Source organism: Callorhinus ursinus, unplaced genomic scaffold, assembly GCF_003265705.2.
Source record: "Callorhinus ursinus isolate GAN/ISIS: 27379988/994484 unplaced genomic scaffold, GSC_fseal_2.0 scaffold12, whole genome shotgun sequence".
In the NCBI taxonomy this organism is placed as follows: Eukaryota; Metazoa; Chordata; class Mammalia; order Carnivora; family Otariidae; genus Callorhinus; species Callorhinus ursinus.
In genome coordinates this window covers 51,431,291-51,454,988 of record NW_027397074.1, presented here as the reverse complement: position 1 = coordinate 51,454,988, position 23,698 = coordinate 51,431,291, and the positions used below count along the sequence as shown (strand labels likewise).

Below are 23,698 nucleotides of genomic sequence, written 5' to 3'. Positions count from 1 at the left end.
CAGTTAAGCATTCGGCTCAGGTTGTGATCTCAGGGTCATGAGATTGAGCCCCACGTGGGGCTCCATGCTCAGCATGGAGCCTGCTTGAGATTCTCTTCCTCCCTCTCCCCCTCCCCCCCCAGCTCACACACGTGCACATGTGTGCATGCACTCTCTCTCTCTAAAAAAAAGTATTCCCAAAATATAGGAATATTTTTTCTGTTCATAATGTCATAATTGGTAAATCTCCCCTTTAAAGTGATTCTGGGGGTGCCTGGGTGGCTCAGTTGTTAAGCATCTGCCTTCAGCTCAGGTCATGACCCCAGGGTCCTGGGATCAAGCCCTGAATCTGGCTCCCTGCTCCGCTGGAAGCCTGCTTCTCCCTCTCCCACTCCCTCTGCTTGTATTCCCTCTCTTGCTGTGTCTGTCTTTGTCAAATAATTCAATAAAATCTTTTAAAAAAAAATAAAGTGATTCTGTGCTAGCTCAGTTGGTCTCAAATCTTGCAGACCCAAAACCTTACTTTTTATCCCAAATATTTGGTAATACTTTTACCATTCTAAAATAAAATTTACAGATAATATAACCCTCCTACAGTATTATATATATATATATATAATGTTCTAACTGTAACATAAATGAATAATGAAGGAGAAAGTTACTTATAATAAAGTAATATATTTTAATGTGTAAATGCTCAGAGATGATCACAAAAGGAGACAAATCAGGCAGTCTAGATGTTGGCACCTATATCTAGTATCCTACCTGAATACAACTGCTACAAATATTGCTTACAGGTGTGTTGTGTTGTATTTTAATGCCACAGATGGTATTGACATTGATAGTGTGCTTTTCCAAAGGAATGAGCAACTCTTGGTAAAGTTCTGAGGAAAACAGAATAAAATCTTTCCTCCAGGGAGACGAACCATGAGAGACTATGGACTCTGAAAAACAAACTGAGGGTCCTGGAGGAGAGAGGGGTGGAAGGATGGGTTAGCCTGATAATGGGTATTAAAGAGAGCATGTTCTGCATGGAGCACTGGGTGTTATACGCAAACAATGCATCATGGAACACTACATCAAAAACTGATGATGTAATGTATGGTGATTAACATAACATAATAAAAAAAATCTTTCCTCCATATCCATGGTAGCTACATTTCTGGAAAATTCAGAAAATTAAAACCGTACCAAAAATTACTATGTATTTATGAAAACTAAACAAAACCTGACTAATTATTATGAGCATATGTTTCATTTCATAAATGTCTGGAAGAACATTCAAATATACAGCAAGACCTGATAATTATTTACTATGCAGAGAGTTGTGTGCAAGGCAAAATGTCTAGTCTCTGGCCCCAACAACAAAATGCCGGTAGTACACTCTTATAATTTTGATATCCAAAAATGGCCTGAGAGGCCAGTGATGCCCCCACTCCTGCATGAGATTCATTTTCATAGCAATTAGAGACAATGAACAGACAAATTGAAAATTTCCGATTATATTCTAAATATTAATGAATAAGTTATTTTATACTAGGGAATACTGCATCTCTGTATGTTGGATGATATTTCTTATAGATCCAAAGAAATAAGCCCTTTATTATAATATAATAATACAGGGAAAAACATAATCTCCTGAGCTCAACAAATTTAAAATCTGGAAGAGATTGTAATATAATTTACAAGCTAACAGATAGTATGATAGTAAGACACAGATATATAAGAAGAGAAATTTGATATAATTTCCATAAATGTTTAGAAATTTTAATATTTTACTATTTATATCATTCTATACTATTTCTATTATATTTTACTATTTTCTTATTTATGGATGTAACAAATTTTCTTAAAACTTCTATGGGTCTTAGAAATTTACAAATGTTATAAGTCAAAATGAGAAGAAAAAAAACTAAGAAAAAATGGGAAAAGAAGACAAGAAATAAAGGAAATATAACTTAAAAAAGAACATAAATTTTTTTTAAAGATTTTATTTATTTATTTGACAGAGAGAGACAGTGAGAGCAGGAACACAAACAGGGGGAGTGGGAGAGGGAGAAGCAGGCTTCCCGCTGAGCAGGGAGCCCGATGTGGGACTCAATCCCAGGACCCTGGGATCATGACCTGAGCTGAAGGCAGACTTTTAACGACTGAGCCACCCAGGCACCCAAGAACATAAATTTTAAAGTAGGAAAATTTTGGAAACAAGTCTGTGAAGCATGTTGCTGCTTTTTCTTCCTCAAAATTAACTTCTATGACTCAGTAATTTTAGTGATTATAGGAACTCACAGGGATATTTCTTATTCATCTGGTAAATTTGTAGATCCATAGAGTATAACAAATTTAAAATAAGTCTTTAAATTCTGATCCTTTATTTTGCTGGGAAAAAAATTTTTACCTTAATTCATTCTATTCTTCTATTCCTATCATAAATTGCTTTAGTTCTGAAGCATTAGATATGAACCTGGATCAGTTCCTTGGAAAGTTTCAAAATTATGAAACTTTGAGGGAAATAGTAGAAATATGGGCAAGAAGGGAAAAAGCCCACAAGCCTATGTATCAACTTAGCAGCCTAATCTCATAGTCTAAATTAATTTTTCTATATATTTCTCAAAAGTTCTTTTTTTAAGAATATTGTTTTTGTTTATTTAAAGACTCATAACCTTAAGGAGAGAAGGAAACTCTAAAGAGTGTAACTTTCTGTTTCCAAGGTAAATCTAAATTAACTGTGGCCAAGACATCTAGAGATTTTTCTCAAAAAACAGAAAGGGAAAAATGTAATCACTTCCCTCAGGAACTCATTTTAATGCTTAGCAGCATATTGGTCAGGAATATTCTTTAACTTAGAGTTTCACCCTTATATGTTTAGTAAGCTTTTAAATGATTTTTGGAGTTATTGAGGATGTTGATCCCATGTCCTTAAACTTGACCTTTCAAAGGACAAATCTAGATAACCTTGTTATAGCAGAAGGTCACAAGGACTTCTGTTTCTCTTGATTTCTAGATAAGTGACTTCCCATGAAAGTTATGATAATCTAGAAAAGTTTCTTACTGTTCTCCCCCTTTATCTGCTATTTGTCAGGGTGGGAGTTGAATGGATATCTTATCTGGTTAGCCAATAGAGTTTGTGTCTTTGGGGCTGATTCATTGCCAGGGTTAATTTACCTAAGGTTAAGTGAAATGAAAAGAACTAGAGGGTTGAATCCAATCCAAAGCCTACAGAAGATCATGTTTCAAACTGATGAAACTAAAATAAGCTGGTGAAGCTCAGAAACCAGTAGGCCCATGGTGCCCAGATGGGCCAAGTAGACCTTTTGTATTGGAAAATAATGCAGTATTATAACTCCAGGTGGACTGAACATCACTAGTCTTTCTAAAGGCATCATTTAGAGGTGGTAGGGATTAAATAAGGACCGGAATGAATGCTCTGACATTTTATAGTCCTTTTATTTGGGCGCATTAAGGCATGCTTTTAATCAAGTAATGAAATAACCCTTCCTACCTCTCTATACCCATTTTTACTCCCAGTATAAAGGAATTTTGAATACTGTAGTTTGTGGCTAACGGCACAAGAGGCAATTCCATAGGTCAATTATCTTTTGCTTACAACGGCTTCCTCCAAGAACAAAGAGCAACAAATCAAAGCAGCTAATTGCAGTTACACTCAAGAAGATTTCATTATAAAATGCAACAGTGTCGTTACAGTCATGTGAGTGTGCCACCGTGTACAAGTAATAGATCCTAAAGAAGTGGTAGGGAAGGAAGCAAATAAGGATAACTCCGATAAAAAATAGGTTTTTCAGCTGGGCCCAGAACTCCTGGTGGGATAGTAAGGAGGGGCGTAGCTTCCGCACCATTGACATAATGATGAAGATCTGGAAGACTAAGAGGACCATTGCAGTGGCTATGACAGTAGTAACTATCATATAGTTGATGACTCGCACGTATAGACGATCAAGCTCTTTGTGGAATTTAAAACAGTGTTGCTCGTCGTACACCTGGTGAGTTCCATACTGAGAAGCAACCACGGGTACCACAATCACAATCACCAGCAGCCACATGCCAGTACTGGCAGCCACAGCATGGAACTTCCTATAAAATTCTACTTTGTCCTTGCGCTTGAAGAAGATGAGGTACCGAATGACCAGGATCACCATGTAGAACAGGAATGTGAGGTACATGTGGATGTGTAGCATGGCACTCACAAATTTGCAGAAGCTCAACCCAAATGTCCAGGTGTGCTTGATGAGATATGTCAAGCGAAAAGGCACTGTCAGCAGAAAAACACTGTGGACCACCACCAGGTTAACAACTGCTGTGGTAGTTACAGATCGGGTGTTCATGTTCACCAGCAAGAACAGAATGGAGATGATGCCTGCCAGCCCTCCAATGAGTACTAGGAAGTAGAGCCTGGTTAAATGGGGTGTCAATATAGGGCTGCAGGAAGAAATGTTGTGGTGAGCCATACTTCAGAAGTCACCTGGAAGAGAGGAAACACCAATATAACTGACAAACTTGCAGAACTTTGTTCTTCTCTCCTCCTTAGCACTAGCAATGTGATTTTGTCATTTATCTGTTTATATGATGTAAACTTTACCTTAAGAATAAAGACTATGTCATATGCATATCTGTATACTCGAGACTGAAAACATAGTAAGTCATTGATTCTGAAGCATTAATAGGTTAAAGACCTCATCAAGAGGCCCCCAAAGACGTCTGTGTGTGCCTGTGTGTACAGAGTCAAAACAGTTTGCATGGGGACGCCTGGGTGGCTGAGTGGGACTGCCTTCAGCTCAGGTCATGGTCCCAGGGTGCTCTCTCCCTCAAATAAATAAATAAATTCTTTAAAAAAAAAGTTTGCATAAAACTAGATTGCAGACCATCTGAAGCTGATTCATGGATACTAGTACTGCAGCAGCCAGTGGGGGAAAAAATTACAACATGGAAGGGAAGTTGAGTGCATGTGTTAAGTACACAAAATGTTTTCTTTAAGTATGATTCTAATTCTCTAATTCCTTTGAACTCATCAGCAAAAGATTTAAGAAGATACATAATTCATTTAGGATACTGATTAGTTTGGCCAAAGAAAATTAGCTAAGTCAAAGCAACAACAATCAAAAGGAGTATATATGTGAATTTCTTGTCATAGTTTTGTTATCATCTAGCAGTGAGACCTTGGCTAAGTTTTCATGGGCCCCACTGAAAATGCAGCATATCACCCAGTTCTCCCATTCCCACACCCTCAAATGCATAAAAGAACCACTATCATTTTTCCTCTGGAAAGATCCTTTCCCTAAATAGTCTTGGTCCCTTCTAACTCATTATCCACGTCCTAATTTATTGTTTATAAGTGAAAGATTTAGTAATCTTTTAATTACACTGATCAAGTCCTTTCATTGTCTTATTTAAATCTCTTCAGTGGCTTCCCATTTCTTTTAAGATTAAAAAATCCTTCCATGTCTAGAATGTTCTGGTAGCAAAATCTGATCCCTTGAGACCAGATTCAGGAAATAATCTAGAGGTGGGGCACCTGGGAGGCTCATTCGGCTGAGCATCTCATTTCATTCAGCTGGGGTCATGATCTCAGCGCCTTGGGATCGAGCCCCAAATCGGGCTCCATGCTCAGTGTGGGGAGTCTGCTTATTCCTCTGCCCCCCTCAACCACCCCTCTCATGCTCCCTCTCTATCTAATAAGTAAAATCTTTAAAAAAAAAAGAAAGAATCTAGAGGTGAAATTGATAGAATTTAATGGATTGTATATGGGGAAACAAAGGGAAAGAAAGTATCTCAATCACTCCTAGATTTCTATCTGGAACAATTGTGTGATTAGAGATCTGTTTACTGACAACAGGGAAACTGAGGATCAAATTTGAGGAAGAACAGTAGTTGAATTATACTCTTAGTGCCTTTGTAACACATTTGCAATTAGTTTTACTCACCTCATGAATGTCTCTTCATATAATCAAAATTACCCGGCAACAAAAATGAATCACTGATGAATCACAAAAGCATTATACTTGCATACATGTAAATCATATTCTCAAAAGTGTATTCTTGAGGTGTGAAAAAAACCTTACTTTCTATGTATAAAGCATAAACATACATAAGTACATAAACAGGCATAGAGTATATCTATGGTATTAAAATTTCATAAGGAGGGGAGAAACAATTAAGGAACAAATGGCTAAAAAGGCTCTTTATAAAAGGGCGATAATTTTAAAAGTTAAGAAACATTGTACTAAATAAAAGATGCCAGCCACAAAAGACTACATATTGTATCATTCCTTTTTCTAGAAAATCAAAATTAATGAGACAGAAGATCAGTATAGCCCAGGGCCTACATTGCAGGGGAAGGGATTGACTTCAAAGGGGTATGGCAGAATTTATGGAGGGATGGACTGTTTTATATCATGTTGGTTACAATTCTAGTGATTTGTCAAAGCTTATCAAATTGCACACTTAAAATTGGTGAATTTTCTTGCATATAACTTATTTCTCAATAAAACTAATTTAAATAATAATAATAACATGAGCCCAGGGAAGCTCTGCTTTTGTGGGCATGGAATAGGATTTCCATGTGATCTACTTAAAAGATTGCTTCATGTTATATCTGTTCTATGTGATGTGTAATCTCTATTTGTCTTTTATTTTTCCCTTTGAAAAGTAGTTCCTTCAAGTAAACATGCAGTTATATTGTGTTTATATCTGAATCAGGGGTGAATGTGCCATCATAAGTTCTGCCCATTATTTTCTCCAGCTATTGAACTAGAATCTGGACTGACTTCTGAAAGAAGAAAGTATCATCAGTCGCATATCATCTGTCTCAAATCCTCTTTCTTGTAAACTGCCATGGTCTCTCTGTAACAACCAAGCCTGGTTCCAGACATTCCAAGATACTTTGTAAGGTATTACAGACTATAGACGCCTTCTGCTTAAACCAGCTAAAGCAGACAACCTGCAATTAACAACCCTGTTCAGAAGTAACATGGGTTTGTTTTTTTTTTTTGAGGGAGAGAAGAGGACGGGCACACACGGGGTCAGGGGGGGGGGGGGGGGGGAGCTGCAGAGGGAGAAGGGGAGAGGGGGAGAGAGAGAGAATCTTAAGCAGGTTTCACGCTCAGCATGGAGCCAATAAGGGGCTCAATATCATGACCCTGAGATCATGACCTGAGCTGAAATCAAGAGTCAGACACTTAACCGACTGAGCATCCCAGGCACCCCAATTTTTTTTTTTAAAGAGAGAATCAGGGATGATCCTAAGGTTTTTTTGTTTTTATTTTTAAATATTTTATTTATTTATTTGACAGAGAGAGACACAGCAAGAGAGGAAACACAAGCAGGGGGAGTGGGAGAGGGAGAAGCAGGCTTCCCACAGAGCAGGGAGCCCAATGCGGGGCTCGATCCCAGGACCCTGAGATCATGACCTGAGCTGAAGGTAGATGCTTAACAACTGAGCCACCCAGGCGCCCCACCCCAATTATTTTTTAATAATTGAATGGGTGAAATAATGGTGAAAAACCATCTTGACTTTATTAAACATATTCTTGATAGAGCCCCATTTGGATCTAATCCAGTAACTGATGTCAAGATCCCAGAAATAAACTATAGACCCAAAGTAAACTCTCTTAAGGGAGTGGGACTGTCTCCCTGTTTCTCCATGAACCACCTTGCCATGGCAGGGATCTCTTCTTATCTGTGATTGACCCCTGAAGCTCAGCAAGAAGCCTGGCCGCACATTCAGTTTCCCTCTGCCCTCTTTCATTCCCCTGCTTAAAATCCTTCTTTGGTTCCTTTGGCACCTACCATGTCTTACAAGCCCTTTGGCATCTGACCCCAACTTCTGTTTCAAGGCATACCTCCTGTTATGCCCACCCCCACCTCCATTTCCTCACCCTCATCCTATGCCCTGGACTTGTAGACTTTCATGCCTTTCCTACAGTGCTATCTTTCAAACCTCCAGGTTTCTTCTCTCTGTAGACCCTAAATGTACAGCTAGACACTGAGTCTGAAGTCCAGATTCTATCATAAATTATTTTATGTCTCTTCTTAAAAAACTTCCCCTGGCCTCCCATTGTCTCTTGGAGATGTGTAAACGTCTTAGCATGTCGTGCTAGATCCTTCCCACTGGCTTTTGTGGTTCTATATCTAGCCTCTCTGCCACTAGAGCAGCAGGATTCTCCTGTCCTGCTTGAATGATTTCTTCATTATTCTGTTCTGACCTCAGCCTACGTACTGCAGAGCTCCTCAGCTTAGCCTGTGGTTTGTCTGGGGGCTGTTTCCCTGTGTCTTGGCAGTTCCCTTCCCAGTGCTTTGCCCACAGAATTGCTTGGGCCTCAGTGGTCATTGCCCATGGCCTGAGGACTACCTTAATATCAGAAGTGAGACATGGAAGTGGCTTCTGTAGTTGTTTTATAAGGAATCCATGATAGAACCAACATCAGAGACCAGTCTACAAAGTGAGAGTCCTAAGAAATTTGTAGAGTCCTACAAAATGGCAGTAAGCAGTCCATGTCCTCATGAGTGCATAAGACCTTAGGTCCCAGACCCCCTTATTTCTGAACAGAAAAGCAGCTACAATCAACTTGGGATTTTTCATTTCATTTAATAAACAAGTCATGTCATTGTGTCTTTTGTATAGCGCATAGTGAAGATTCTGAGATGAACAAAACACATCCCTGCATTTAAATCTCTGATAGGGGAGGAAGAGGTACATAAATTATTTACAACACCTATAGGTACATAAAAAAATGCCACAGGAATTCAGAAAGGGGAGTAGTTAATTTAACAGACACTGGAGAGTGAAAGCATCGGAATGTAGTGGCAACAGAGTAATTCTTGGGTACAGATGTGTAACAGGTGCTGGATCTTTTTTTTTTAAAGATTTTATTTATTTATTTATTTGAGAGAGAGAATGAGGGAGAGAGAGAGCATGAGAGGGGGGAGGGTCAGAAGGAGAAGCAAACTCCCCACTGAGCAGGGAGCCCGATGTGGGACTTGATCCTGGGACTCCGGGATCATGACCTGAGCTGAAGGCCGTCGCTTAACCAACTGAGCCACCCAGGCACCCACAGGTGCTGGATCTTAAGGAAAGCTTTGAAGTTCCAGATGCAGAGAGGAAGAGATAGAGTACTCCAGGTATAGACAAGAGTCTGAGAAAAAGCATGGATGCACGTTCAGAGAATTACCTGTAGTTTGATGTACCTGGAACATTAGGTAAATGAGTGGAACACAGGCGAATGTAGATGTGGATGAAGCTTGCCAAATACATAGCATGTTGCTACTCTAAGGATTTCTTATTTTATCCTGAAAATTATGAGAGATGCGAATTTTAAAATATAAAATGCCATTTAGTATTTCAATTCCAAAACTTGTTTTTTGGTTGTATTGGAGAAAAGATTAGAGGAGGGCAAGATAAAAAGAGTGATACCATTAGCAGGCCATTGTGGTGATCAAGTTTAAATATCATAAGGATTGGTGCAAGTGGGTACCACTTAGGGGAATTTGCCCCCAAAGTAAACAAAACTGAAGACTCTGGGGTTGGAGAAACCAAAAAATGTGAATTTAAACTCTTGATGAAAATTAAAGAATTAAAATTCTTGGTAAATAGAAGTTGGTATGGCTTAGAAAAGAGAAACTATCTGAACTGAGCCTCTGGTGGTGAGGGGGAGAGAGAGAATCATTATTGACAAGGCAAAGAATTAAGACAGAATCAATGGTGCTAAGCAATGAACTGCATTCCTGTTGGGAGCAGAGGAAAGAAGTGTAACTCACAGGTCCCTGATTAGACAGCTCTGTGGCCACAGTGCCAGTGGGTGACCTGGCCAGGCCCATGATAAAAGACCTGGTCCCTTTGACCTTAACACTTCATTCTTCTTTGCTTCCCACCCCATCCCTGGATTCACTTCCTCCTGCTGTACTCTGAACAGATGGGACTGTGGGCAGATTCATTCAGTATGAGATAACAAGCACAGTCATTTTCTTCATAGCGCTTACCACTCTTGTCTCAGTTTTTCCTTGTTTAAGTACCCATCTTTGCCCCCAGAAATGAAGGATCTATAAATGATGTGTGATTCACCACTGTGTCACCAGGACTAGAGGAACACCTATGCCAGGGATCAGAAGACAACATCACAAAATCTTAGCATTAGAATGAAACCTAGAGATCAACAGTATCCAGCACACCATTTAAACGGAGGCAGACACTGCAGCCCACACAGAAACCTTTGTTACCTAACAAAGTAGTCACTATCTAAGCCTCCAGTCTCCTGTTCCAGTGCAGAACTGTTTCCATAACACATGACCACTATAGAAAGACTCCAGAGACCCAGAGAGATGAAAGACAGCTTCTGAGTGGCAGAGCCATGCTTTAAGCATCCCCAAAAATCCCTCTTCAAGGATATCAGGAGCCAGGATGAATATCCAGCCCAGCTAGAAGAGGCAGAACAATGAGAAAAGGTTGCTGGTGGACAAACAGCTTTCCCGGCCTGTGAGCTATCCTTAGATTATATTTTATTATGTTCATTGCATTGAAAAAAAGAGTAGGAGCATTCACTTTAATCGCTCTGGGAAAACAAGCAGCATTTTATCCAAAATATTTTGAGAAAAGACTCTGGAATGACAGCTCCATGTTAAGGATCACCTCGGGGTAGCTAAAAAAAAAAAAAAAAAGTCTGAAAATACCAGAAGGGATGTGGAAAACATAAATTTCAACCCTATAGAAATCCATTTGACAGAATGATACGCCTAAGTAAATATTAAAAAATCACCCTGCACTTTTTGTGTGTGTTTGCAGTCTCTCCTTTGCAAAGTTTGAAAGGAATCTCCTGGGTGTTCAACTAAAATTGTAAAAAATGCTTGCTTAGGCAGTGTCAAATAAAGTTAGATCTACAGCCTCACTAATCAAAAATATCAATCCTAACCAACAATAACATTTTGAGTTTGAGCTATTATTTCTCTGGTTACTTGAGATGTTAAACACTGGTCTTGACTTTACAACTTCTGGTTACCCATAAGGGAAGTAAGAGCTGATGTCAGAATCCCATGAGGTTGAAACTCAGAGGCTTTGTGTTTGCACAGAGTGAGAGTTACACTACTTCATGAGCCTTAGCACACTATTTACCACATATTTTCTTCCCAAATAAGGAGCAGTCTGTGAGGTCTTTCCATTCCTGGGGAGAGTTTTGCACACCTCTATAGGTCTGTAGGTATTAAAATGTGCTATGAAGTCTGAACCTACAGTATACTCAGCCCTCAGTGAGCAAAACCAACAATGAAAGAAAACTACCAGAAATTCTAAAGGTTCTATAAGTTCTCCTGTTCAAATTGTGGTTTCCCTTCCCATCTAAATACAGCTCTGGAAAAATCATTGACCTCTGCCTTGGAGCCCAGTATAATCTGCCAGTGAGTGAAGATGCAAGTCGCCAACAAAACACCTGAGGAGGACTGGAAAATTACTTGAGAGAATGTTGAGCCTCTTTATTAAGGGAAAGATGGCATTCCATTTGAGAATTAACCAACATCTGTGGTAGGAGGTCACCATAGCTTCAAGGTAAATGGGAAATATAAGCTTACTCAGAGCAGAAAGACTTGCCTCAAAAATAAAGAAAGACTTTAAGTCAAAGCTGCTGAGAAATTAGCCAGACAATAGCCAGAAATTAGCCGAAGCTCACCCTCCTCCCTTCTTTAGTCCCAAGTAATTCTGAATTTATGCTTTCTTATCAACAGTGGACATGTCTGTTGAACACAATTTGTTGGTAACGATAGCTGCCCTGTCCCCATTCTTGGCACTATGATGGCAATTTCACATGTTACTTATAATCCTCCCAAGAAGTCTAGGGCATGGGTATTTTTTATCCCAAATATCAGATGAAGAGATTGAGGCTCAGTGGGTGACTCAGGTGGCTAAGCAGCTGATCTTGATTTTGGCTCAGGTCATGATCTCAGCGTCCTGGGATCCAGCCCTGCTTAGGACTCCGTGCTAGCAGGGAGTCGGCTTGAGCATTCTCTCCTTCTCCCTCTGCCCTTCCCCCTGTGCATGCACATGTGCACACATGCTCTCTCTCTCAAATAAATAAATCTTAAGAAAAAAAAAGAAAGAAAGAAATTGAGACTCAGGAAAGTTAAGTAACTTTCCCAAGGTCACTCAGCTAACAAGTGGCAGCACGGAAGCTCAGATGTGGAGTGTCTCTTCACTGGGTTACAGCAGTACAGAAGTCCTCCTGGACATAAAAAGTGGACATTCCATCTCTGCTTGTTTCTCCAGTGCACTTGTTTATGTCTCGTGACCAGGGTATTTAAAGACAATTAATTTGAATAGTAGCAGGAGACTTAGAGAAGTAATTAAAATAGGTCCACGCCATATTCTCTAAAGTCAATAAATGTTTGAGAAGCAATTATCAGATTGCAATATAATTGAAAAAAAAAACTGCATTAAAATTTACCAAAATTTAATTTGTCCTAAAGATAGATTCCTGAGCCCCTTTCTTAATTCCTTTTCACTTTTTGAACTATTAAGTCCTTACCCCCCTCCCCTTTTTGGGATTGAAAATCATACTGAAAGATTGTTATGGTAGGCCTTGACCAGCTGCTCAACCCCAAAGAGATCTAGCCCAGGAAAGCCCACCTGTAGCCATTGATAGACATAAGGGGCTGGTATCTGCAAGGGTCTGCTGCCCTGTACCCAGGAATCCCTGGATAAAGAGCTGAACAGCTGGGGCACATCCCTCTCCTAGGAGTGCCAGGCTTGAGTCATGCCAGTCTTGCCTCTGACTGTTCTTTTGCCTAGTTCCTGGTTCACTTCCCAGCCTCCCTAGATCTTGAGCCTTCCCGAACCCCATCTACTTCTCTTTGTTTTGGCACTCCTTTCTTTCACTCCATGCCCTCCCTTTTATTTTGTTGTAGCTTTCTGATCAATGATCCTTCCAGGACCAGTCAGCTCTTCAGATATTGGTTCCAGCCTGACTCTAAAGTTCTTTAGGATCTACTTCCTCAATTATTCTTGCTGGCCCCTGTTTCTAAGGGCTGCTCCTACTTCTCTTCATCCTTGATTTATTTCTAATGGAATCCCTAGAAGGATTCAAGCTTTGCCTTATGCCCTCAGCTCTTCCTTTCAAAGTTTATTTCCCGCCCTGTCCCACAGGGGCTCAAATAGTACCCTACTGAAATCCCCAGAGTAGGAAATGCCACAAATGTCCTCAGTTTCCCATCTAATTCTCAGCTTCTTTGTTCTTGGTTTGCTATCCAGCTGCCCCTGAACTGTACATTCTAACCATGGCCAAGTTGAGCTCAAAGATTAGACAGTTTATGCCCTTCTTACAACAGTGACTCATGACTCTCAGATATATGTGGCAAAGGGTAAGTTTCAACATTTTTGAAGAGAGGAACTAAGCCATTAGGAGCATTTTGGTCCTTTATACAGGAAGACGAGGACCAATTTGTCTATTAAACAGAAGGTAAAATTCATGTTAAAATAGAAGAAGCTGCTAACAGTGCTGGATAAAAGAAGAGGCACCAGATATCCAAATATGGATCAGAAAACTTCTTGGCAGATTGTTGTACAGATAAATCATCACTGAATCTGATGGTCAACTAAGATGACCAGTCTTGAAATTCTGTGATTTAACAAAGACATGGGTTTTGCAGTCATATCTTACTCCATCTCTTAGCTCCTGCAGACTTCCACCTTAGGCTCAAACAACAGAACTACCTACAATAGTCCTGGTTACCAAGCAGCCAAAGACATTTCTTTTGGGCTTTCTGGTTCACCTTTCATTTTCTTAAAGCTACCTGATACCAAATCAGCAGCTTCTCTGGATTCTGACCACAGAATTAACTTCAGTCTTGAAGGGCCGTAAAATAGAATATTCAAAAAGGACTTTGGCCTTAAAGTTCCAAGACTGTCTGAGGGGGAAAGGTGGCATTCACTAGAGATCTCAAACTTGTGTCATTGACTTAGCTTAAAAATCTTTCCCTGGATGATACTTTTTCATCTCGACATGCTAGTGTTGCTATTAATGTTCTATATTTATTTATAGCTACAACTTCTATGTACAATGAAAGCAGAAATGCCTTGTCTTTCCCATATTTTCTGAGTGGGATGGTGTAGTGGGGTTGAATGGTGGCCAGCCCCCAAAGATATATATCCAAGTCTTAATCCTCCAAACCTATGAGTGTGATTTTATTTGGTAAAAGAATCTTTGTAGATGTAATTGGGGATCTCAAGATGAGATTATCCTGGATTATCCATGTGGGCCCTAAATCCAATGACTGCTGTCCTTAAAAAAGACATGCAGTAGAGAGGCAGGAGAAGAGGAGAAGGTAGAGGCAGAGATTTAAAATATGCAATCATAAGCCAAGGAGCGCCTGAAGTCAATAAGAAGCTGGAAGAGCCAAGGAAGGATTCTCTTTTAGAGCCCTCAGAGGGAGTGTAACCCTACTGGCACCTTGATTTCCGATGTCTCGTTTCCAAAGCTGTGAGGGAATAAACTTCTGTTGTTTTAGGCCACCGAGTTTATGGTAGTTTGTCATAACAGCCCTAGGAAACTAATACAGGTGGCCATAATTTTGGTGTTTGCATTATCACCAGAAGGAAATCTGGATTATGGCAGAGCCTCTGGGTCTGTAATGTCAGAACCACCCAGATCTGTGTGGACATGTTCAAATACAAATTGTGCTGCATACCACAGCCTTCCCAGACTACAGGAGAAAGTTAAGATCATCTGATGAAACTCCCCATTTACAAATAGTAAAGCTTACTCTTCATGCCCCTATAATGTCCCCCACAAAACCTATCAGGAAAACCTAAAATAGAAGAGTTTTATGAATCTGAGCTCTGCTTGAGATACTGTATCTTCAAATTCCAGGCTGTTGGTGGGCATGTGAAACTTAAAATCCTTGAAATATTTTCATATTCTCTATCACCCTTGTTATCTCAGAAGAACCCACACTTATGTGGATGAGGTATCTCATATCAGTTCCTCTCATTCCTGTTTAGGGCAAACGTCATGTTTCCTTTGCCTACGAGAAGCTTTTTCAAGAAATTCCTTGAATGCATGTCATCATTCCATTTACTTCAAATGAAGGCTCATCAGCAGAAATGACTTTCTAACCCTCATTTGCTCTAAAGCTTCTGTTTTATCCTGAATCACCATTCCCTTTCTTCATAACATTTAATACAATGTCTAACTATAAATGCCTGTTATTTTGTACATTGATTGACCATTTCCCTCACTAGACAAGAATCTCCCATGAGGGCAGTGACCATGACTATTAGTCCATTACTATAGTATGATGGTAGGTTTGTAGTAAACATGAAATATTTTGTTGAGTATTTGTTGAATTTAAGACTTCTCATCTCCCTTACTAGGTATAAACCTTTTAATGATGGCAACTTTCAATGTAATTGATCAATTTCATCCCAAAGAGAAGAAGCAATACTTTGCAAAGCTATGAGAGCACAGACCTATTTCCTGGTATGTTACCTTTCAACAATTTTACTTAAGATGTATATGTTTTCCCAAGAGATGTGTACAGATTATATAGTAATGAATGAGGGGCACAAACAAGAGAAGACACCATCCTGCCCTCAAGCAGCTTATCTACTGAAGGAGGCAGATACCTGTAGTAGAAATACACGAAGGTAGAATGCAAGGGTGCCTTGAGAGCAGAGTAGTGGGAAAAAAAGCCTAATTGGGAGAAGGAGAAACCCAGAAAGGCTTCACAGGAGAGGCTGCTTTTGGAGTGGAACTGAAGCACAGAAAGGATTTGGTAGACAGAGTAGGGGAGAGGAGAAAACAGGAAATGTCCGGGGATGGAATAACATGAGTCACAAAAGACAGACACCAAACTTCAAAAGGTTTGTTTAATGAACAGCACAGTCTTCTTCATTACAGCCTGAACACATCGATCAGCAAATATACAACCTCTGTATAGAATTTAATTATCTAAGCCTGGTTGTTCAGAGATGTCCTCTATCTACTTAATTTGGGGGGAAGGAAGGTGACAGAGGTATATTTGTATTTCTCTTTTTATTGGTTCTATTTTAGACCATATTCTATAGACTAGAGGAAAGAAGCATAGCTTTTCCCTTTTGTAGATTTGAAAGCAGCTTCTCATTCTCACAAGGCCTCAATCTACATTTTCTGGCCACATTCCCTGCTGAGGGTTATTATGTGTTTAAGAAATGATGTAAATGTTAACCATAATCAGACACATAATTAGGAAGGCCCCTCTATAATCAGACACCCCCATGGTTTGGACATGTCCTTGTTCACTTTTAATCACACCCATCATGGAAAGTTGAGGCTCACTGGCTAGGGAACCTTCCACATATCAACCTTCTAATAAATGTTCATAACACCCTTGGCCCTGTGGGAAGCACTTTATCGATCCCCAGTCTATAAGGGAAAACCTTCACTTTAATGCTTGGATACAAAGCTTGAGTTCAGCAACTTTGCACCCTCTTTTATAACACATGAGATACAAGCAAATAAGTAAAGTTGAAACTTTATTCAGAAATAGAAGTTTTTGGGGTGCCTTGATGGTTCAATCGGTCAAGCATCCAGCTCTTGATTTTGGCTCAGGTCATGATATCAGGGCTGTGAGATAGAGCCCTGCTTCAGGCTCTGCACTGGATATGGAGTCTGCTTAAGATTCTCTCTCTCCTTCCTCTGCCCCTCCCCTGCCCATGCTCATTCACTTGCTCTCTCTCTAAAAAAAAAAAAAAAAGAAGAAGAAGAAGAAGAAAGAAAAAGAAAAGAAAAGAAAAAAAACTCTTAAGAAGGGAACCATTTAAACAAAGAAATATAATTTTCAGTACACTGGCTTCCTGAGCAATAGAACTAACTCACTAAAGAATACAGAATTTACCACTTTCAGCCAACAAGAAATTATACTTTCATCCACATGCTTATTTTTTTTGACCATCTTTATTAAGAAACTAATCCCACATAAAACAGTGAAATCGGGTAATATTTTTTCTTCAGGGTGCTAGGTTTCTACTAAAGCCCTGGCTGTTACTTATTCTAATCTTTCTGTCCATCCCATTCCCTTAAAAAAGCTTATTTTTTTTCCTGTGTCCTGATTTCTCCCAGCAACATATCACACATGGCCAAGAAAATTCCTAACTAGTCCTTTATGTTCTAAGTCATCTTTCAGCTCTTTCAAGAATTTTCTATTATTCCTCCAGAAAAGTAATTATCTTTCCCACCTCAATAGGTGTACCACTTTTGTTTCACATCATTTCAAGTTTTATTATAGTTATTAATTTAGCTCCTCCCTCTCCATAATAAATATGTAGACACCTAGGGAAGGAACTGTTTAATTTTTTTTTTTTTTTTTTTTTAGTTTTCCCCACAGTTCTTAGGAAGACAGTTTGTTGTCTACATGGTTCATTGAAAGAATGAATAATGTTGTGGATGGTTGTGTTTGCCTGCCTCCTGAGACTCCAGTTCTGCCTTCCTCAAAACCTGTCATTTCCATTTCAGGATCTATGTCATTCTGAAGAAGTTATCTCCATGTCTCAACTCCAAAGATGGGACTCTAATCTTAGGCTAAAGTAAACTGAGCAGAACATTTTATTCCCTAATTCACACCCTAACCACAATTATTGGTTCAAGATGGATATATGACTCAAGATGGTCCAGTTGGAAAGAATTTCGGGACCCCTTCTCTTTTTTTTATTTACTTTTTTGTTTGTTTAAAGATTTAATTTTTTTTTACTTTTTTTTTTTTAAGATTTATTTATTTGAGAGACAGCATGGAGGGGCAAAGGGAGAGGGAGAGAAGCAGACTCCTAGCTGAGAACAAAGCCAGACACAGGCTCGATCCCACGACCCTGAGATCATGACCTGAGCTGAAATTAAAAGTCGGTTGCTTAACCACCTGAGCCACCAAGGAGCCCCAAGAATTTCTGGACTCTTTCTGGGAATGCTGGGCAAAGGCAAATTCTCTTGTTTTAGAGAGTGGAGTGTGTATATTTGAGACTTAGAAGTGCTGCAGGCAACATATGATAAGTTTATGATGTTGATTCTGCTTGGCAACAGACAAGTTTAGGTATCTAGTATAGGAAATATGTTCTAATAGAAAAGACAACAGGAAGAAATAACCCAAATTTTGAACCCACCAATGTTTGATAACAACAACACAAAAGTTAGAGTTCTCTTTAGTTTGCATTAATAAAAATGTCATTATTTCCTCATCTGTAATATGGGACCAATAAAGAGATAAATTATGTAAAGCACCCAGCATGGGGCTAGACACTGTGCAGCTACTCCATAAATCTCAATTTCTCATTCTTTCCCTCCCCATTTAGAAGTCTTTAAAAAAAAAAAAACTCAAAAAACTGAAATATATCAATAATGAAAAATTCTTGTAATAGCATGTTTTGAAGAACTCAAGATAAGATAAATAATGCTCAGGAAAGAAACTTCATCTTCCAGCTTTCTTGAGGGTAAAACTAACCCAAATCAGGACTCATTGAGTTTTACGAAACTCCTCTAATGCTTGAGACAGAGATCAATGGGAAACCATTGCAAATAAAGTAACAGCTTACATCCTCTTTGTACACATCAGAGGAACAAACCATGGTGCAACAGCGCTTGCTACAAAAATGGCAGATCAAAACCCAAAAAAAAGTCAATTCTTGATTCCTTGGACCAGATCTGTACATTAAAAAATGTTCATTGGAAATTGATTTATTTAAGGTTATTTGGATAAATTCAAGTTTGTTTGGCTTCTTTTTGGATTATTCTGTAACTTGAATTGTTAAAGAAGTTATGTAACCAGCAATTAGTTACCAAGAGTTCCAGGTTATTGAAGAATCCTGTTATAAATCTAACACTCTAGAACCTAGTCGACTATATAACTCTCTTCTAACAAGATATTTTTAATTATTTTATTGTAATGCAAGGAATACTCACTCTATTATTATTCCCAAATTCTTCTAGAGTCTTATAGGAAAATACAGTCCTTTGGAGTCAAGTTAACTGGCTAGTTCTATTACCAAAAATGCACACTGTCATTCTTTCAATTACTGTGATTAAATGTAGTAATTTAAATGATGTAAGAGAAAAATAGTCTGAGTCTAGGTCCTGGCTCTGCCACTTATTAACTATATAAATCTCTTTAGTTCAAAGTATTAGCCCTCTCAGCTTTATAGAGGATAATAATACATGCCCTGCCACACCCATGGGCTCTCAAGAGAATAGGAAGGGTCCTGACCAACATTTGCCACCAAAACAACTGGCATAAAACCTACCCCTCACTGTATCTCAGAGGACAATCTAGAAACTCAGGTCTGAGGGTAGGTGGTGGGTCATGGGGAGGGGAAATGAAACAAAAATCATGCAGAAAATAATAGGAAAACCATTGGCTTTGCAGCTGAATACAACCATATTTGAATTCTGATACTATTACCAATTTGATCTTTAAGCAATTTATCTAATCTCCCTGGGTTCAGTTCCCCTATTCGGATAATGGAAATTACACTATCAATATTGCAGAATTGCTAAGTGAGACAAAGAGATATAAAGGGTCCCGTATAGAGTCTTGCGTTAGGAACTTGTTAATAAATGGTCTCTGAAATCACACAGGATATTCAAGTAGAGAAATAAAGTTTCAGTCATGTAAATGTATAACTAATGGGTACTTTGAGCCATGAATTGGAGGTTATTTAGCAGCAAGACAGCATGTATTGAAGATGGCATATACTTAGAGTGATGGAGCAGTTGAAGCTATAGCGTTGGGATCTTTCATTAACTAATAAGCCTCTACACAGACAAGTGTAACATTGGCACCATGTGGAAAACAAAAGAAGACTTTAAAGAATCTAAACAGCAAAAGAGGAAGAGAAATCTAAACAAGAGATAATTCCTTGGATATATTGGCTGAAGTATTTTTTAACAGCTTACCCATAAGAAAGCATTATAGATTAGCATCAGAATCTAATGGTATTTTATATGAATTTTCTTATATGTAATAATATTTAATTTAATTGATAACACACACTATATATATTTGTGCCCAATTCTTCGCTCTCCCATCCCATGTGCACACCCTCCGACATGTGATTTTGCATTCCCTCCCACTGCAGGAACAGCTTGTATTTCCAGCCCCCTTGACTTTATGTTTGGCCAGGTGACTTGTTTTGGCAAATAGGCTAAGGTTAAAGAGACAGCATGGCAGTTTTGAGCTTAGACCTTAAGAGGCAGTATTTCTGCATATTCCCTGTGCCTCTGCCATTACCAGGAAAAGAGCGTGCTGGGCTAGCTCTTCGTCCCAGGAGGAGGAAGAAAGACACATGGAGTGGAAATTAACCATCCAATAGAGCCCAGCTTCTGTCAGCAGGCACCAGATGAAGGAGCAAGCTGAACTGAAATCTGCAGAGCCACCCCACTAAGCCTAGACCAACTGGCTGACTCTCAGACAACACATAGGTCCATAAAGATAAACAATTGCTTTTTTATGCTATTGAGTCTGGGGATGACTTATTACACAGCATTTTTCTCGCAGTAGCTAACTGAATACATTATTCTTAAGAGGCCTCTTGTTTTTTAGGTTATTATCCCTATCTGCTTATTCATTGCCATCAGAAGGACAACCACTGTTTGCCATCTTTCAGGTATCAGATATGCTTTAAAAAAATCCTTTGATTTATGACGTGATACATTATCTAGAGAAGGAGAGAAAGGTGGTCTGAAGAGTGAACAGCAGTGTAGTTTTTATAGTTCAAACAAAAGTAGTATCAAGTATGCAAAATTGATCACTCTATTACCCTTTTTGTTTTTGTTTCTTCCATGCTCTTTAGTACCTATCTTCCCCACTCCCCACGGGTAAACATGTGAGTAATCTGAGTCTCTTAACCACCAGTACTTATCCTTGGGTCCTTCTCCTCCACAAATAGCACATCACCTATTAACACAAACCTAGGAAATATGGAGGTAGATAAGTCGCTGGTATCAAGGGGAGACTACAGGCAGGAACTCAGTTACTCCTCTCGTCTTATGTCCCAAAGCCTGTAGAAACTTGTGACACAAAGCCTCTAGAAACTTGAATAAGGGGACCTTATTATAACATAAGGTAGTTATTCCGAGATTGCTGAGTGGTTATGGAGTGAAGGTATTTATCCTGCCTTTGGGTTATCTGTTGTCTTTTTTTACCATATACAGAGGGCTGAGATTTCCAAACCTCTGACACTTCTGGCTTCATTTAATCAAACCTTGAGGCTGTTATTCAGGTAAATCCTATATCTTTTATCTGGAGTTGGGAATTTGCATCTCTAGGATACCTAGTTTGCTAAATCACTCCTTATTCAAGAATGTCTAAACATATCCTGCAGAAAGTATTTAGGCATAGAAAGGGATACAGGCAGAAGCTGTGAGATTTCAGAGATTTCCTACAATAGGAGACTCACAAAATTTCCTGGTGGTGTTTGAAACAGGCTTAAATTGAAATCAATGGCTTAATTTGCCAGCAGAGGTAGAATTTTTTTTTTAAGAGCCTGATTTTTAAAAGGAGGAATTAACCTAGAAGAATTAATCTGTCATGAAAATTTGGAGACAAGTAGACTGAGGGAGGTAAACTACCTAGACAACTCACAGTTCACCTGCTTGGGACCCCATGACTTGATTTTTGAAGCATGTGCTCACAGTGCTTTTCCAGGTAGCTCAAAGTGAGTTCATCTGTGCTTTTAACAGAGCTATAGCCAAGAAGATGCTCACTTTCGCCGTTTATCAGGAAACTTCTAGATCGGTGCCACTCAAGGTTAGTCTATGCACTGGCAGCATTGACTTTACCAGGGACCCACCTAGACCAACTGAATCAGAATCTCTGGACTGAGGTTCAATGATCAATTTTTAAACAAGTCCTCCAGAGGATTCTTGACCATATTAATATTTGAGAACTACTGACTTAATTCACCCTGAGCAAGTCACCTCTCTGTCCTTGGGGTATCTGTTCACAAAATAAAGAGGTCAACTTGGATGATGTCACTAGAGCCTTTGGAGCTCTTCCAGGATCAGTCTCTCTCCCTTCTTCTTTGTTTTTTTTTTTCCATTTTGATTCATGACTGACAGAGTATAAAGGAAGATTTTGAGAGCCAGATCATGTGGTAAGCCATCCCCCCTCTCACCCTAAAGAAACTAGGACACCAGTAGTTACAATAAACACATGGACTATTTGATTAAGCAGGTATGGAATTCTGAAACTCAGGAGGAAAAAAGTCATCCTGCTGTATACATAGGTAAACAGCAATTAAAATGTGTAAGCAAAACAACATCCTAGCTCTGTCCAGAAATAATGACCATCACAATAACAATAAGCATCCCTGGCACCCACATTGTGGGCTTTATTTATTTATGTATTTATTTATTTATTATTATTATGTTCAGTTAGCCATTGTATAGTAGTACATCATTAGTTTTTGATGGAGTGTTCAATGATTCATTAGTTGCCTGTAACACCCAGTGGGCTTTGTATATAATTTCCCTCTAGAAGGAGCCAGAGCTGCCTGTTGGAGAAAAATGAGGGAGAGGAAAGATTTCTAGGTTTTAAAAGATGTAGTAAACAAATCAACAAAGGCAATGTAGAGGCCCTGTTTGGAACCCAACTCAAGAAACCAACTGAAAACAGTATGAGGTGATCAGGAAAATTTGAACAATAACTGACTATTTGATAATACTGAGGAATTATTTGGGGCAAGATAATAGTATTATTGTTATTTTTTTAAGAAAGGAGTCCTTACCTTTTAGAGATACATATCAAAGTATGGATATAACATCTGGGTTTTCTTCAAAATGATAGAGTTGTAGGGGTTGGGTTGGGGAGAGGAAGAAATCAAACCAGAGCAGCTGTGAGTCAAGTTGGTAGCTGGGTAAAGGGTACATGGGGGTTCATTGCTCCTTGCACTATAGAAAGAAAGGCCAGTTGACAAACAACTGACACATTTGAGTCCCCGTTGCTGTGCTCCCTGCTCTCACATTCAATCCCTAGGCCTCCCTCACCCTTAGACCTTAGGTATTTTCCACACCCATTGGGAGTTACTTGTGGTGATCTGATCTTTACCATTGACATTAGTAGAAACATCTAGTTTAAGACTGCCCTTTACAGATACTTCTTTTATCTGTGCCCTTAATGAATTGTGTTGACAAGGTAAAGTGACCTGCCATCAATGGTTTTCAAATAAGTGAAAATTAAAATGGTAAGATCTTTTTCATCTATAAAATTAGTGAAGTAAAACATCATGACAGTCATCAGTCATGATGGCAAAGGTGAGGTACCACTGTTCATTAGAGTTGAAATTAGCCCCACATTTCCAGAAGTCAATTTGGCAATCGATGGCTAGGTCACAAATCATAATCATGCTCTTTGAGGCAGTAATCCCTCTTCTAGGAATTATTAAGAGCGATACCAGCAATATGTACAAAATGTACAGACTAGACACAAAGAGGCTGTTAACTGTAAGTTAATTATGCTGCACACATATGATGTATTAAACCTCTGAAATGCCTAAATAAAATAAAAAATTCATGTGATAAAGAAGACAAGACTGTTTATACACTGATCTCTACATAATCTGAATATATGTATTCACTGAAAATGACTATATCAAATATTTAAGAGTAGTTGGTTTGGGCAGTTGGATTATGAATGATTTTAATTTCTTTCTGTATACTTTTTCAGTGGTTTTTGTAAAAATTTTTGTAATAAGAATACTAGTTTCATA

General features: G+C 38.9%; 2 protein-coding genes across 2 annotated transcripts in view; one reads left to right on the top strand and one right to left on the bottom strand.

Moving 5' to 3' along the window:
• The window catches only part of LOC112825135 (large ribosomal subunit protein uL16-like), a 66,954-nt gene that overhangs the window by 25,199 nt on the left and 18,057 nt on the right, over window positions 1–23,698 (top strand). The window contains exons 3-6 of the mRNA XM_073899081.1: window positions 6,737–6,884; window positions 15,344–15,449; window positions 17,463–17,533; window positions 20,533–20,596. The gene's annotated coding sequence lies outside the window, so the exon portion shown is untranslated. The remainder of the gene's footprint in view (window positions 1–6,736; window positions 6,885–15,343; window positions 15,450–17,462; window positions 17,534–20,532; window positions 20,597–23,698) is intronic.
• The window catches only part of GPR141 (G protein-coupled receptor 141), a 36,477-nt gene continuing 16,186 nt past the window's right edge, over window positions 3,408–23,698 (bottom strand). Inside the window, exon 2 of the mRNA XM_025873162.2 lies at window positions 3,408–4,459. Coding sequence (XP_025728947.1) covers window positions 3,540–4,445 — 906 coding nt within the window. The 5' untranslated portion in view covers window positions 4,446–4,459 and the 3' untranslated portion in view covers window positions 3,408–3,539. The remainder of the gene's footprint in view (window positions 4,460–23,698) is intronic.